The 17,690-nt window shown below is 40.1% G+C and overlaps 1 protein-coding gene across 7 annotated transcripts in view; it reads right to left on the minus strand.

The window, feature by feature from the left end:
- Positions 1-17,690, minus strand: part of tcf7 (transcription factor 7) — a 102,523-nt gene that overhangs the window by 39,351 nt on the left and 45,482 nt on the right. For all 7 annotated transcript variants that reach the window (XM_022190924.2, XM_022190923.2, XM_051937327.1 and 4 more), the window contains exon 4: positions 5,076-5,202. In XM_022190924.2, coding sequence (XP_022046616.1) covers positions 5,076-5,202 — 127 coding nt within the window. The remainder of the gene's footprint in view (positions 1-5,075; positions 5,203-17,690) is intronic.

Below are 17,690 nucleotides of genomic sequence, written 5' to 3' on the forward strand. Positions count from 1 at the left end.
GAAGCTCAAGTATATTACAGACATGTTAACAGAAAGATTATTCAGAGTCGGTGCTAATGGAGCTCAACGACTGTTGTCGTTTTTGTTGTCGACCCTGGCAGAGAATTAAATCCGTTGCCGTGGGTTGTCTAGCGCGGCTAGGCTAGTTGTTTCCGGTTGTTTCTGTCAGAATCGTCGCGCCTCTGTCGTCACTTAGTTACGCCCGCCTTCTGACTCTACACTTCATGGTGATTCGTCGGTCAGTTTTAGGAGCATCCAACCTCGAGGCTTACCGAGGGTAACTAGACCCACCCTAGCAGAGAATTAAATTCGTTGTCTAGCGCGGCTGGGCTACAAAAAATGGCCAACTGCTACCAAACAGAAAGAACACAATAGAAAGGTAGAAGATATCTACTTCATGTACATCAGGTGTCAGTTACTTTGCATTTATTGTTTACTAACTGTATTTGCACCAAAGCTTGGTTTGCTGTAATTAGACCCCATTGAAACCCATGAGTTAACCATTTTTCATCATTCATCTGTCGCATTTAAAATAGCAATTTTAAAGACCTAAAACTATTCAAAAACGCATGAAAATTTGAACACATCAGGACCGGTGAAAAATTTGATACTATAGTGCCACCTGGAAAATTTCAACTACGGCCACTACGAGTCACCTAGAGTTATGAAATTTGGTACACATATGTAGTACATCAAGATGCACAAATATGCAATTGACAACCACACCAAAAACCCAACAGGAAGTCGGCCATTTTCGATTATGTCCCATATTTTGGATGATTTTGGACCAATTTCTGCACATTTTCAAAAGCCAGAAACTCAAACAGGGTATCTCCGACAGAGCTCAAATTTCTCCAGGATGTACAGCAGGTAGAGGTGATCAAAAGTCATCAAAATGCTCTGCAAAAGTCAAAATGCCAGCAGACACTGGGTGTTGCTTGGTGCACTGATGGTGAAGACATCAAACAGTATGTCAAACTGTCATGAAAATGAAAAAAAAGCAGATCAATTGTGCTGCCTGTACTCTGATTTGGTCACTGTTGGCCACCATTTGGTAATGTAGTTATTAAGGACTAACAGAGCCAGATTTTTTTATCTGAATGAATGGGTAGTGAGCCAGAACTTGCAGCTTCAATCTATGTATAGAATCGTCAATCAAATTTGATGAAAACTGCTTAAAAGGTTTGGTGACTTTGCCCCAAAATAAGGTTTAAAAAGCTTCAACTCTGAAAGGAAAGGTTTCACAACATTGTGCTTCCATCAAGGCAGCAACACCACTGGCCTGATGTTTCAGATTTGGTGAAGATGGTTAGGTTTCTGAGGGAAGTTTTCCCACAGATTTCTGTTCAGGATTCTTTAAGTCACTTTCTTGAGATGCCACTGATCTTCTGTTGTCTTCAACTCTGTGCCAAGCAGGAAAAACCCCTCTTTGCTTTAACTGGTCACGACTTGTAACGAGTTATGAAGTCAAAAATGTTGGGAACTGCTCTCTTAAACTTGCAAAAACCTCAAATTATTTAAAAGAATTGTCTAGTGCCTCAACAAGTTGCTATTTCTAACAAAAGAATCCCTTCAGATCAACTCTCCTTTACATACCTGAGGTTTAATCTTCTGCATTCGTGTCGGCAGGTATAAAAAGATATCGATTCACGCTGAGCTCAGCGATGCAGGAGAGCAGAAAGGTGTGGAAAGGTGTGCCGAGAAATGACATCACTGATGAGGTAAGCTCATACCCGCGATCAGCTGACGAATGATAGGAGTGAGGTGAGGCGAGTGTGTGCCTCATGATGTTCCTGAATGGAAACACAGTCATAATTCAGGTGAGACGGTCTGAGAAAGCGTGTGTGCAGCAGCCAGGTGTGAGCCGTGTGTGCGTTTGTGGAAGTCAGAAGCAGGTGGCTCGGCCTGTCATTAAAGGCTGAGTCACGGCGTTAGAGTCAGCCGTGGATACACACATCAACACACACCGTCTAGACCAGACAAGGAGAGTGTGTTTGTAGGGAAAACGGGGGATTTCCAGACGGAGCAGGCAGGAGATTGCCTGAGGTCAGGTTCTGTCTAATACCTAATCAGAGCTGATAAAAGACTTGAGCTCATCTCTTGTTTCTGCTGTTTTCTCCGCTCCATTCGTTTACCTGTCTACTTGTGTTTTCTCTGGAAAAAGTGCTCGCTTTGTTGTAATTATCAGCGTTGAAATCCTCATTGGGATTCAGCAGCTTTTGAGTAAAAAAAGACCAGTGAATCTCACATTCCTGGATCTGGACGACAGTTTCAGAGGAAAACTCATCCATCTGGTCTTTTTTTCTTCTTAGTCTTATCTTGTATTTTTTTGTCTAGCCCTTAATGTTTTACATGAAATACGCTTTAATGATTTGGACTGAATCATCCTCAGCATCACTAATTTTTCAGAATGACTTCTTATCATAAAACATCCGGTGCCTGAAGCTGCAGCGTTCGTTAAAAACTAAAGTGTTTTCTTGCAGCCTTTTCACATACATGTGCTGGTCCTATTCATTTGAGACTCTGGTTGTTACTGTTGTCAAAAAAACCCCAGTTTGCATTGCAGCTCAGACACTTTACCAAGAAACCACAGAATTACTTCAAATAATTACTGAATTAAAGTTACGTCTTGGTTTCATTTCTCTGTAAGTGCACACACTCCTTCAATCACCCGCTTACCACCGTGTTTCTACTGTTCTCGCCCTCGCATGCATTTTTTCCATCTCTGTTGCTACTTTTCAGTTATGTGACATTTAGATGATGGTATTGATGAATTAGCATCTATTTCTGGTTCAGTACAGTCAGACAGAGTCCTGTGCTGGTTGAGAGAGAGTGGATTTCTTTGTGGATGCACACATGGAAAGCTACGGACATTATGGATATGCAAGTGTTGCTTTTATACAACTTTCTGGTCCACTTGCATGTACAGTAGGTCAACATGTATGTATTATGTGCATCCGCACTGCTGCTAACTGTCTGCAGATATGCATGGAGAGGTCTCTGCAAACTTTCCTGGACAAAGGAAGATGAGGAAACTTGAACTTGGGTTTTCGTGTACGCGGAAAATAGAGATGTACTTGGTCTGATCTGGGTCTCTGTGCAAATGGGTCCATTTGGAACGTCGGTTGTGCACATCCACATAACTTAACGCTTTGCATATGTAAGATACAACACAGAACTGAACAGTAGGAACAGTATTGGGTCGTGGCAGAGTTAGCTTAAACTGCTCTGCTGAATCGATTGTCTTTTCAATTGGGATAGACTATTTTGCCACAATATTGCATCTTAAGCTTTGACTGTTACAGTGTGTAGCACCCTCTGCGCTATTATCTGTTATTGTGTTTTATAATACCATCATTGCATGTCACTAACTTTGTGTCTTCTCTCTCCAGCAGTTTGTGTTTTGTCCCTCCTCTGTCTGATTTCTGATTCGCTATCCCGTTTCTCTCTCGACTTTACCCTAGCCCCAGCAGGTCAAGGGCAGATGGCTGCCCTCCCCACGCCTGGTTCTGCCAGAGGTTTAGAAGAATTTTTCTTCTTCGCACGGTCATCAAGGAGCTTGCTCACAGGGATTGGATTTGTTGAGTTTCTTTTGATAACACAAGACTGGAAGGTGTTCAATTAACTAAAACGAGTAAGAACTGAATAATAATTAGGCTAATATGACAGAACGAATCATCAGACAGCCTGGCAGACATTCAAAAATCCTGGTGGTGTTTCTCAGAAGTATGCTTCACATACTGTACCATGTATGATGTTGCTTCTGTTTCCTTTTCTGTCATGATCTTACAATTAACCAAATACTAACCTCCTCAGCTGTCGCCATGTTTTTGTTCCAGAAGTTGTAAACGGTCCGAGTTCTGTTGTGCGCCCTCCAGTGGAATCCCCCAGTAATGTTGGCAAGCAAGTGAACAAATATGTTTAGTGTAGCAAGTATGTCTCTGTCCTGAGAGGGATATTACAAAAAATGCCACAAATCCAACATTAATTCTAAAACTACCATTGTAACATAAGCATAAAGCTGCTTAATCCTCATGAGAGCATGAATCCACTCAAGTTATTTAATGACAAAGCTCATAAAGCATCCATACTGAAGTTGTAGCAGCAGCAGCAGAACACTGAGAAATTCTTAGAATAATCTTTCGGCGACCTCGGATGCGCGTCTTAATTGAACCCAAATCACGATGAATCAGCCTCTGGGGATCATGAACGCACCGGAGCAAAATGCGAGACGCTCAGTCGGACTCTGCCACCCTTCAGACCTCGCCTGAAGCAGGGCAAAGGCTCCTGTAGTGTTTAAATGTCAGGGTGTGTTTGTTTGTGACTTCCAAACAGAGTGCAGTGTGTGTTTGTAAGTGCAGCGCTCGCTAAGGAGAACCTTGTGTGAGCTGCTGCGATGGTTTGTGCGATTGTCACCCTAATTGTTTCCATCTTTGTGTGTGTGTGAGTGTGTGTGAGTGTGTGGCTGGCGGTCCCTTCAGAAGAACAGGCCACTTCAGAGCAGCCGTGGGACCGCCACAGGCTGCCGGAGCCGGTGCTGCCACTTCACACACTGTGTGCGTGCCTCAGTATATATATATATATATATATATATATATATATGTGAGTGTGTGTGTGTGTGTGTGTGTGTGTGTGTGTGTGTGTGTGGGGCCAGATCAACAAATATTGTGTATATGAAAGAGAGAGAGAGGGGGACAAGAACATGAATATTTTACATTTGTTAGATGACGTTTCTTACGTGTGTGTGTGTGTGTGTGTGTGTGGTAAAATGAGGCCGTGTGTGCTGCATGTGTGTGATGAACGACGTGTCGACAGCCCAAACAGATCAGAGTGTGTGCAGACGAGGATTTCAGCAACAATTCAGCAGCTGTCTGGAATATGTCTGTGTTTATTCGTGCATGTAGACGTGAGTGTGTGTGTGTGTGTGTGTGAGGCGTCTTAAATCTGTCCAGCTCATCTTTTAACATCAGCAATAAGGACTGTGTGTGTTCTACCGCGTCTCCTGCAGCACCACTGACTTCTGTCCTTTGTGTACAGTCAGGTATATGTTGTTCTAAGTGTGTTTTTGTTCTCACCTGTCTTCTGGCTCATGTCTGTGGGCAGGTGTGGAGGACTGGGGCTGAAGTGGTCGTTGCTGTAGGGCAGGAGGGACGTCAGCGGGTGCATCCCGTGAGACTGCTGCACCACCGAGACTTTGTTGGACTGTCGAGGAGACAAAAAAAACAATTCATTTACATTTTGCACCTTTTTCCTCATTCCTTCATCAACAGCAAAGTGAGTGAGTCACAGGGTGGCCTCAGTGTAACCGTACTGCCTGAAACAGTTCTCTTAAGCACTTATATTTGAAATGTGGCAGCTTTTGGTGCATGTTCATGCTTTTTTTTGTACACCCACTCATTACAATCGTGCACTGCGGTGTAAAACCTGCAAGCGTAGAGACAACAATAAAAGCGGTGGGTTGAATTTGAACGAAGAAGATCACAACTGAGGTTGTAAATTTAATATTTAGCTTTCTTGATTAAGATAAAAAAAAAAAGAGTTGTAAGTGACAGAAATAATGATCCAGGTTCAGATAACTGAGCATGCAGGCCTGATAATTCTGTAATTATTTAGTGAGTGCCATTGTTTCTGTAGTTCTACCTCTGCAATGGATTTGAAAAACGTAATTTTAGTGCAGATTTGCAGCTTTAATTCAAGCAGTTTAACAAAAATATTGTATTAACTGTTGAAGTATTACAAGTTCCCTCTATTCTCACAGTACCCATGACCCAAAGTACACCTTGAAAGCAACTCAAGAGCTTCTTAATGCAAAGAAATGAAATATTCTTTCCAGGCTGAGCTGCTTTTGACTTACTGAAGACGAAACGGAAGGTGGAAAAGCTTCCAAACAAGCAGCAACTGAAGGTAGTAAAGATTTATCAAAGCATCTCAAAGGGGTTTATTTGTTCCAGCTTTGTATCCAAGTATCAAAATAATACTTGTGTTTATAATTCTATTAGTCAAATCAAAGCAGCTATACAAAAGAACTCTAATGCAGTATTTTTGTTAGATTCCTTGAATTAAAGTTGAAAGTCTGTACTGCAGTCACACTGCATTCAAATCCACTGCGTTGGTGAACAGAAGCCAGCAGAGTATTGAGGATGCCAGATTTATGATCGTAATTTGACCACAAATTCAGCAAAAAAAGAGAACACAGTTACATTATCAATATTAATATAATTATAATGACTAATAACATTTGGCAATCGCATTTCTAGATTCGTAGACTCAGCCAAAGACTGCAGAACACGATCAAAGAACATCCCAGTTATGCCTGTTTTCCTTTCATTCTCTTGCTTAGAAAAGAAATTACAAGATGCATTTGACCCAAACATGAAAAAAGACTCATGAAAATCTCAGTTTTTATCACTGAGGGAAGATTGCATAAAGATGCAAATGGAAGCGTCTCATAATTTGGCGTTTACCTCCACACACACACATGTACACGACTGTAAGAAAAGGAGGAAAGCTGGACGTTTTAAACATGGTTTGGAACAAAACAGATGGGCTGTACTTCTCTCCCATTGGTTTTCAGTGGAGCAGGGAGGAGGAGGAGGAGGAGGAGGAGGACCATTTGATCGATAAGCCTTTGATGATCAAGTGAGGCTGCGTGCGAGCTTGTTTGCTTTCATGTTTCTGTTTACAAATGGCTTTCAATAACTTACGTGAAATCCAGTTATTGCTAATGCTCACAGCATGCCGGCCGACATACGATATGTCACAGCGGTTTGCAGAGTTGGAGGCAGTTATCCAGGCGGCCTCGGACAGAGCTGCAGCGCATAAGTTTGAACCAGGCAATGTGTGTGTGTGTTTGAACCAGTAATTGTTTCTGTGAGAGTATAAATATGTGCTTTTTTGTGCGAGTGTGCATGTATATGTGTCTTATAAGCCTCCAAAATCTTTGCAGAAACTTAAATTTTCATGTGCAGGAATATTTTTCAGAAAACTTTTTTTGTATTTTGCACATCAAGATGGACAAATGTGTGTGTGTGTGTGTGTGTGTGTGTGTGTGTGTGTGTGTGTGTGTGTGTGTGTGTGTGTGTGTGTGTGTGTGTCCATTTGCATGAGCGTCCGCCTGTGTGTGAAGTGTGTAACATCAGCACTACAGAGGGCCAGATCTGGTGCTAGTTGCCGAGCCTCCTGCTGAGATACAAAGTGGATACCTTATCACTTAAAGGCAGAGCTTCCACACGCTACACTCCACATTAACACACACACACACACACTTTCAACAGCTCCTTCCCTATCCATCAGCATCTTCAAGTCTTTCTCACTGACCACACACACACACAGTGATGGACCCTGATGTGTATGCTACACGGCTAGCAGAGGAGCTAAGATCAAACTGCTAAACCGCTTTTAATGTGAAGACATGAAAACAAAACGCGCTACCTCTGTGCCGGAGAGCCGAAGGGTGGGGAGGCTGGATGGAGGGATGGATGAGGGGGGATGAAGGAGGAGCAGGTAGGGTGGGATCAGGGTGGAGGAGGTGTTGTTCATTAGGTGGACTGCAGTCATAATGATGGAGAGACGGAGGGGGAAGCGCTGCGGTTTCAAGAAGATGCAAAGATTTCGATAGAAGTGGCTCGCTCGTTGTGTCACAGGACGAGAGGATGGGATGATTCTCAGTGTCCTTGTTAGACACACGTTGCCATGGTAACACCTTATTGAACATTAGGCGTGATGTGTGAACGAGAGACCGCGTCACTTTATCCATGAAAACGTGAGAGCTGGTATCGTTGCACCACCCATAACTTTGTTCTTTGCAACTTCACTTCCCAAAAATAAAAGATGTCTTGTGAGGAATATCACCACATCCATTAATATTTGCTTTTAATCACCGTTAATGCTGCACTGCGGCTCACACAAGGGATCTATGCTTGTTCAAATTTACAGCATTAAGTCAGATGTATTGACACTTTTACAGAAACTAGACCTCGTATGTTGATATTTAAGGGCACTTAAATGCTGGTGATTACAGAAAAGACAGGAACGGCTACAAGAATGTGTTTGAAATGATGCACAGTGTATGCAGGTCTTTAAATTTAATAAGAAAATAGATTTTTAATTCAACCCTCTGCACCTTTGAATTACAAATTTTACATGAAAATTTGCAAAATGACAATTTTCCAGAGCCTTAGACGACAAAAAAAGAGTCATCAGATTTCCAACAGTCTTTGAACTTATCCTCTGTGAAATCATGATATACCTCCAAATCACTTTATTCAACACACCTTTTTTCAGAATTTGAGCCACTTCTATGACTCATATCCTACAAATGAACAAAGTATTCGCTCCTCCTCACTGCCAATATGAAGTTCTCAGTGACTCAACAGTAATGCAAGTAAATTTCACAGATTTTTCTGAACTCGGCTAAACTGCAGGCTGTGTTTTCACAGAGCAGAGAAGAGACAAGGAAGGAAACAAACTGAAAGCATAAGTAGTAAAATATGTGTAACATGTAGAGGTATTTTTCCTCCAGTGTTTGTAAAGCCTGCTGGCACACATTTTTGTATAATAAATCTTATTTAGTGATTTATGGCATTATACCTTCATTATGCCACACAAGACATTTGGAGTTCTTTTTCTTCTATTCATGGTTATGCTGTTCACATTTTTCAGTGAAAAATAAATCCACAGTGAGTGAAAATACCTAGAAACTGCTTGTGGTTTCGAGGGTTAAACTTGTTGCTTCCTGAACCTTTTCATCACCTGATAAAAACAAATCACACGCAAACAGAGTTTTTCATCCGTTTGTGTTAACTTACAGTGTGACACAGGTTTATCTAGAGAACAGAAAAATGATGCCTTGCTGCTACATTTTCAGCAGCAGCTTTGACATTTTGCAGGGAAAATCTCAGAACTGTTTAGTTAGCATCAGCAGTGAGCCGCATCGAGATGCCTGTGTATAAAGGTTGCATGGTATTAAAATCAGTCCCTCAAATGAGAGACGAAACCACAATTAGAACAAAGAATGATCAACAAATATCTGAATGAAACGCGTTGTAGCAGTATTCAGCACTGGAGACAGAACGACACATAGATAGAACGATAGACAGAACGATAGATAGAACGATACATAGATGAATGATAGAGAGATAAAAAGACACAGAACGATACATTAATAGAACGATACATAGATAGAACGATACATAGAACGATACATTAATAGAACGATACATAGAACGATACATAGATGGAATGATAGATAAAAAGACAGAACGATAGAACAATAGAATGACATAACGATAGAACAACAGAGATAAATAGAATGATACAACGACAGATGGATAGAACGACAACGATAGAATGAAAGACAGAACAATAGAACAATAGACAGAACAATTGAAAGATCAATAGATAGAATGATAGAACTACGGAATGATCGAAAGATAAATAGAACGATAGAATGGTAGCTAGATATAGACAGAAAGACAGACAGAATGATAAAGAATGCATTAGTGTGAATTTAAGCACACACATTCCATACAGACGCACATTCTGCACATATGGACGCACACACACATCTGCACACATCTGCGCGGGGTGCCTTCAAAAGTAGCTGTGGCTCGGCTTCACGTGCCGAGTTTGATTTAGCCGTTTTTGCTGCAACATTATAGCCGCAAAATCGTCCATTTATGTTTCCTCTCTTCCTCGGGGTAATTAGTCGGCCTTGAAGTGGCTTTCACTGTGCCTTCCTTTTTTACACACACTCAGGGAGGCTGACTGAGAGCACTCATTTAACCCATAATTATCAACCCCTCTGTGTTTAAAAAAAATCCCCCCCATCCCCACCACACACATACACACATAACTTACACATAATTACCTTTCTGCTCAGACTGACGAGTGTGTACATGTGGGACACACACATAAAAAGATCGAATAACACTTATGGCATCTTTGAATCGGAAACCTGCAGCCACGTTATTGGTACAAAAAAAAATAAAAACCACAAAAGGGCTACACATATGTTCAGGTGCACACACACACAGACGCACACACAGATGAGTGAAAAGTTCACTCACCCTTTAATTTACAGGAGTTAAGTTACCCACCCTTGCAGGCTGACATAAATTGCCGGGGTATAAATTCATGGCACAGATCAATAGTAAATACAGGGGCTCTTAACTGTGACCAACTGAACCCTGACTTATTTCTTTAACTGGCAAATGACATGCATGAGGGTACATCTGCCTACAGGAAACACTGGTTAGGATTCAAGGCCAGAAAGCGCTCCGACTGAAGGTGGAAATGGGCTGAACTGTGCCTGGAAAGCAGACGTGAACTGCTTTAACCCTTCATCGGGCAAGTCATCATACGGCGTCTCAGTGAGGTGGAGAAACATGTGGTTTCCACCCAGCCAATCAGCGAAGATTAATCTACGTTACAGCACACTACATCGTGGCATTTGACCAATCAGCAGAGGCCTGGAACGTATCAAACTTTCTCTTTTCTCCGAAGTTGGAAAAAGGCGGACTTGCGGCTCGGTCCTCTTCCATATTTGCGGTCGAAACATCAAAACTAGCCATGGTTAGGTGATGAACTTGAACCATTTTACGGTTGAGTAGTTGTGCTAAGTCACTATATATACATTTCTTTTACCACTAGTGGGCAAGGAGCCACATAAGGTAAATTCATCGACCTTGAATTTTAACATGAAAATGAAAAATTCTGAAAAATGTAACAAAAGTAAGAGAGTCTTATGTCCTCCAATAACACTCCAGGATTGAAATTTAGAATTTCAAGGTATTTCAATGAGTTCCCTTTTAAGGGTTAAGTCACAAAAACACAGATTTACTAAAATATTGTCAGACATATATGAGTTTAGACACATTCTCTGATAGCTTGAATTCTGGAAGCCAATAAAAACGCTATACAGGCCATCTTTAGCTGTGCAGGTGTTCGTGGTCCAGCTCATATTGCATGAATTCTCCTGGAAGTCAGCCTCAGATCAGATTACTGCTGTATATAAATCAGTTAAGTCCTTCTAAAGCTATAATAATAAACTGGAAATCCTGATAAATAGACTGCTTTACTGTTGATACTATTATATATTGTATGCAGTCTATGATGTGTAATCTGAATGTTTTCAGCCTCCCTAAAAAACACAAAATAAACCTTCAAAATCTGACCAAATCTTTACAGTTCAACTAAAACGTAAAGTTTCAACCAAATGCCATATTGTTGAGCCGACATCTAAATCCAATCAGCTGTTAGATCAGGTGAGAGCCACATGTTTCCCATCATGCCCTGAGGCTGTGCAGACCCCGGAGAGCAACTGCAACACTGAAAGGCTCCAAAAACTACAACATTTACTGTTGGTAATGTTGGAGTCGGGATCAAGTCACAGAAATTTCACCGGCATACATGGTGCAGAGATCACCAGTGATTGATTCCGTGCAAGTCTGGCTCATCTTGAATGAATCGAATGTCTGTTCTGAAGCTCAGACAGAAACAATGAACAACAAAGTGAGTCATGCCCACTTTCACTGGTGACTGGTCTGCACAGATTTTTCTGTCCACATTCCTTTAGATTCCCGTTTCTGCCAACGTCTGCATTCACTGCTGATGCACTGACTGTTTTTTCTGACTGGTTTTCTGATTGGTTTGTGTTTTTCTGACTGGTTTTCTGATTGGTTTGTGTTTTATCTGACTGGTTTTCTGAGTGGTTTGTGTTTTTTCTGGCATTGAACCAGACTTTAGAAATGTCTCCACGTCCTCCCTTTTAAAACATTCTTTCCAATTGCAAGCAAACTACAACAAGCGACATGAGGACAGGTATCCTGTTGTGTGAATTTCAGCTCAAGGACGAGCATTAACCAGGTTTTATTGTTCTGTGATGATGATGATTTTGGCACATTTCCTGAAACACTTTCAGTTTATTGCTGCTTGTTGCTTTGGTGGAGCTGGTGCTCAGTTTGAACGGGGTTTCTACGTACACAAAGCAGCCGTACACATGAAGACGGTCAAACACCAACAGCAGCGGGGCTGAATAATAAAGCTCCTATTTGTTGATTACATCAAAGATGTAATTACTTCAAAGAGGCGATTACTTTAAAAATTACAATTAGATATCAACACCTTTTTAAGTGCGTCAGGATATGGTGAATGTAGCCCCTCAGTGTCTCTGTAGTCTCATTTCACTTGAAAGGCCTTTGATTTATCAGCATATTGTTGCTGCCTTTTATCTGCAATCTATTTGAACAGAAATCTGCTGCTGAATACAAGAGTTAATGGGATCTCAGACATCACTTGTTTGTAATAACAGCCCTCCACCTTGACCCGGACGCACACATGCGCGCACGTATGCATTTCACGTACAAACACATGCAAAGAAACGCAGTCACACATGCACACACACCTTAATTCACAAGACCTTCTGCTGATAAAACCCCCTCTAATGTATTCTTTAGTTTTCAGATGACACACTAAGTAGATCCGTCTCTTTTTATATCTGAAGCGGAAATTAAAGCGTCCTCTCTCTCTCTCTCTCTCTCTCTCCCACCTCCTCCTCCTTCAGAGTGCTTTTGAGTCTAATGTCTTTAATCTCACATTTCACGGAGATGGCACATTAAAAACACTCATTCACGGTTTCTTTCACATTTGTCCTTGCCCTGGTGTGGCGGGGGAAAAAAAAAAAAAAGATATGGACAGTTGCTGGGAATTAACGGTTGATTCACCTTGGCTCTCTGCAGTCCTTTCAAGTGGCTGCAATCAAACTGTTTTGCAGGAAAGAGCTTCGGCACAAAGAGATCTGAGCGCGATGGCCGTCATGTTTTTTCATCAAATGAATCAAGATTGCACTTAATAAAGCTTTCGTCAAAGACAAATGAAAACAGCCATCTATGAATCATGTATTAGTCCGTGAATCGAGTCAGATAAGCGAATTAAACATTACACCAAAAAGGTGACATTTGAGAAATAAGGTTTTATTATTCTATCTGGGTCATTTCTGTTTGCACTGGGTCAATGTATCATAACTGAGGGAATTTTGAAGTCCATAGATATATCTTGCATATACATTTTATTTAAAGTTAAAAAAAAAAAAAAAAAAAAAAAAAAAAAAGGTTTTTATGTTCATTATGTTCATGTCTTTACAAATTCCGTAGTTACTTACGATACTATGGAAACAATCACTTAATAAAAAATGACTGGATATCACTAAAAGGCCAACTATTTTACAAAGAGTCCCACAATTATATATTGACCTTTCCAGAATGACTTGAACATTATCCATAATTACAGAAAATTTGTCCAGAATGACATGAAATTTCTCCTAAATGACACAAAAATGATCCAAAACGATGAGAAATGATCCAAGCTGACACAAAACATGTTGAAATTGACAAGAAAATTGTCCAAAACCTCTCAAAACTGGTCCAAAATGACTTGAAAATTGTCCAAAAATGACTCAAAAATTGCCAAGGTCGATATATAATTGAGGGACTTTTGTAGTCCATGAGATGTATGTTGCATACATTTTTAATCAAAAGTTAAAAAAAAACTACTGTTTTTTATGTTCATTATGATCATGTCGTTACACATCCATAATTCTTTATTATAGAAACAATCACTAAATAAAAAACGACTGAATATCACTAAAATGTCAAATAAATAACCGTCCCAATTTAATAACAACCACCTTCTAATGTGAGTTGAGATAATCATGACAGATCTTTCTGTTTTGGCAATATATCAAATTTTATATGGAAAATAAATTAAATCATTGTCCACTAAGTTACCCCTTACAAAAACACCTCTCCAGGAAGTGTGTTAATTCCAGATCACATGACCTGCTCCACATGATGTCATTTCCTCCTGAAGAAAAGACTGGAAAGACTCCAAGACTTTCTGACTTATTTAATACACAGTAGCGTGTGAATCAAGTGTGGATTTATCACGTTTAAAAGTTTACAACAACAAAATAACTTTCAATTTCAATTTTACTCAATTGTATATATAATATTTAGAAAAATCTTCTGTAAAAATGTCATGTGGTTTTTTGTTAAAGGCGGCCATGTTGATTTTAGGCCTGAAAACTGCAAAAATGTCACCTATGTTACAAAAAGTCCCACAGTTATATACTGACCCTGCTACACTCAGAGTGATGATCAACACATTGTTTCCAGCTTTAAGTGTTCATAACATGAAGTTTTTTCTGTCTTTGTGGTGACACATATATGCAGTAACGGCACTCAGATGTGCTGATTCTATACATTTCTATTTCTATGTATCTGCAAATGCTTTGCTCTCCATATAATAACTTGTCCTCTGAGGGGTCAGAAAATGGGGTCCTGAATGTTGAAAATGCGCACATGCACAGCAAACACAGATGGGTGGCGGGTTTATGGGCGAACAGGAGGGAGAAAAAAAAACCCTCCGAGTGTAAAAGCGCGGTAAAATTCCCCACACCTGCAAGCAGAGAGAAAGTGCAAGAGAGAACCAAAGATTTAAAAAAAAAAAAAGCATAGAAAGAGAAAGGGGAAAAAAAGCATGAGGAGAGTATGAGGTGGCAACTCTGCACGAGAAACCGGAGAAACTATGTTTGTTGGATCCCATGGAAAGTCCTGTCCTAGATTAGACCGATATTAGAGCCGACTTCACCGGATTTGATGCACACTTTATGTATATAAGGAGAAAAAAAAGACACAGCTGTACGAAATACCTGTCCTGCTTGACATCGTGTGAGCAATTCTGAAACCGTCCTGTATGACTAAGAAAATACGGTTATGATTAATAGGATTTGAAAAGAAAAGTTGTCTGACTTTGCTGAGAGGAAAAGGCTCATCTGAACAGAATATCTTTTCACTTCTGTGTGGCGAAACCGCAAAAATATATTGTTTTAATAGAAAAGAAACACCTCCATTTTATTTTATGGCATCTTTGGAACACTTAAAGTATCTAATTCCACCATTTATCTGTGTAATTTCCTTATAACTGTTCTCAGATATATTTTTTCTTACATTTTCTCCAGTGCTGCTTCAGATTCAATGATTTCTGCTTTCACAATAAAAGCTTAAAAAATTGTGTTTTCTATACATTACACTCATATAATAATGCTACTTACTTATAGAGCATATTTTTATAAAGTAATACAACCTAAACAAACTAAAATGAGAGTACTCAGTATTGCAACAAGAAGTCAGAGAGGATAAACAGTAAAAAAGGAGAGAAATAAAACTAAATACAAAAAAGCAGAATACAGAATTTCTACATAAATAAATTAATAAAACAGACAATTAAAGCTTAAAATAATAAAAGCACCAAAACTGCTACAGCACTGAGCAAAAGAAATGCAAATAATTTGCATTAATACATTTATTTTGTAAGAAATGTGATGTAATGCTACTTTATTTTGAAAATTCCACACTGAAAAGACGCTTTAATTGAACTCGTCTGCAAACCGCTCGCTGCCAACAAGTGTTTTAGCAGCTTGAACCAAACATCGCACCACAAATCCACATCTCTCTGTAGATTTACACTTTTGTTCAACACATTACCCCCCCTCCAAGAACCCTTCGGTTTGACCATCTCCGCCTCTCATGACCCCCCGCAACCCGTCCCCTCCCCTGGCTAGCCGGCCTTCCAGTGAGCCAGTAGGTCCCCCAATCTGGAAGTCATTGCCTTCTCCGGAGTCAGGAGCTTAAAATGAGAGCCTCTTAGTTGGAGGTTTGGGCAACATCAAAGCCCCAGCAACCATAACAACACAGCTATGTTTAAAAAAGGAGCAAACACCCCCCCGACAAGCCCGCCCACTCCCCAATTACACACACACACATGCTCATATACATGCATGAATGCATGTATGCAAGGACACGCCCAGTGGTGTGCACGCAAGTACACACACACACACACACACACACACACACACTAGTGCACGTACACACCAACACACCATAGTCCACTGCTGCCACACACCGCTGGAACATCTGGGCTGCGGCCATGACGATGAATCAGTACCCACTGCTTGTAACTAACAGACACAAATGCTGTGTGTGTGTGTGTGTGTGTGTGTGTGTGTGTGTGTGTGTGTGTGTATTACTATGCATACTACATGGAAATGTAGTTTTTCGGCTGTCCAGACAGACACTCGCTCCCAGATGTGATCGGTGCTTCAGAAACAAGAATAATTTGTGCCTTCTTGTTAGTTTTCATGAGAAAAGTGCATAAAAAAAAAAACTCACCTCATTCTAATAAAAGACTACTGTTATTTGTTTTTACTCTGTCACGAAATGGGGCGGAGTTATGCGACGATCGGTGTACGTTTGTTTGTCTGCTATTCCGTCTGTGTGCAACATTACTCAAAAACGGAATAACGGATTTGGATGAAATTTTCAGGGAAGGTCAGAAATGACACAAAGACCACCTGATTAGATTTTGGCAGTGATGCAGCCTACAGTCTAGATCCACAGATTTGTTTAACATTTCTGTATCATTGCCAGATGGCGGGACAGCGTCACTGTAACTATGACTACAGCTGCCTGCTGACGATCACATGATTGTGATCCTACCACAAATCCACCGTTGTGGACTTATTGGGGCTTATACATCTGAAACGATACAAGGAACAGTTGAATAAATCGTGGAGGTGTTTCTGAGTGCTGCATTTCTGACCATGCCATATGGGGGAATGAGCAGCCTTGGAGGAGTGCTGCTTTCTCGGAAGGCTTTTCTTGTTTTTTTTTTTTTTAATTCAACCACAATTTGTCCTCCTAATTCTGAAAATTTTACCAAAACTGCAGCTTCCACTGAGGCCTCTGTTTAATCGGGAAATTTCCACCACTAGTTAATTTTTTTACAGTCAATAAAAAAACAAAAACAACAGCTTGTGTGCATTTTGTAAGTTGATTTCACAGTTAATTCATGACAAATTACACCAAAATTGGACTCCTCTTAGGACAACATTATAAAACCAATAGAAGATTTAGTAATTCTCCAGTGGAATGACGCTCTGAGTATTTTAAAAGTCCACACTGTAACTAAATTCTTCTTGTCTACGGTCAAAATCCTGCTGCTAGTCATGAAAGACTGCAGCTGCAGAGGGTTTAATAATAGTTGCACCAGTAGTAACCTTTTTTTTCTACTTTCCACCCATAATTGCTCTTACATTCTCTCTGATTCATGTAATTTCTTTAACCCTCTGAATCCCGTTTGAAAGTTGTATCATCTTTAAAATGACCAAAATTACACCATTTATCAGAGAAAGAACAAAAACAGAAAGCAGTGTTGGATATCTGTTCCGGCGGACACACAAATCTGAGCTAAAAATATGTAAATTTTATGAAATCACTTTTTTCCTACATTTCTCAATTTTTTTTAAAAAAAGCCAAAAATTTACTGTTTATGCAAAAAAAAAAAAAAAAACAAAGCCATAAGCGAATTAACTGTGAAGTCGTGGTGACAGCTGTGGACATTTGGAAAATTGTTGTACATGTTGATTTTGTTTGTTTTTTTTCCATTTTTGTGAATTAACTCATCAAAACATTTACTTTTGATTTAATTTTAGGATCTATTGCACAGTAACTGCATCATCTTTGAGTTCTCTGTAGTTTTAGCCATGGTTGTGTTGTTTCCATGGAGGTGCAGAACTTCAGATTACAGTTAATAATTAGCTCAGTCAACAAAAACGCCTGAAATCTGCTTGTGGT

This window comes from Acanthochromis polyacanthus, chromosome 17, assembly GCF_021347895.1.
Source record: "Acanthochromis polyacanthus isolate Apoly-LR-REF ecotype Palm Island chromosome 17, KAUST_Apoly_ChrSc, whole genome shotgun sequence".
Taxonomy (NCBI): domain Eukaryota; kingdom Metazoa; phylum Chordata; class Actinopteri; family Pomacentridae; genus Acanthochromis; species Acanthochromis polyacanthus.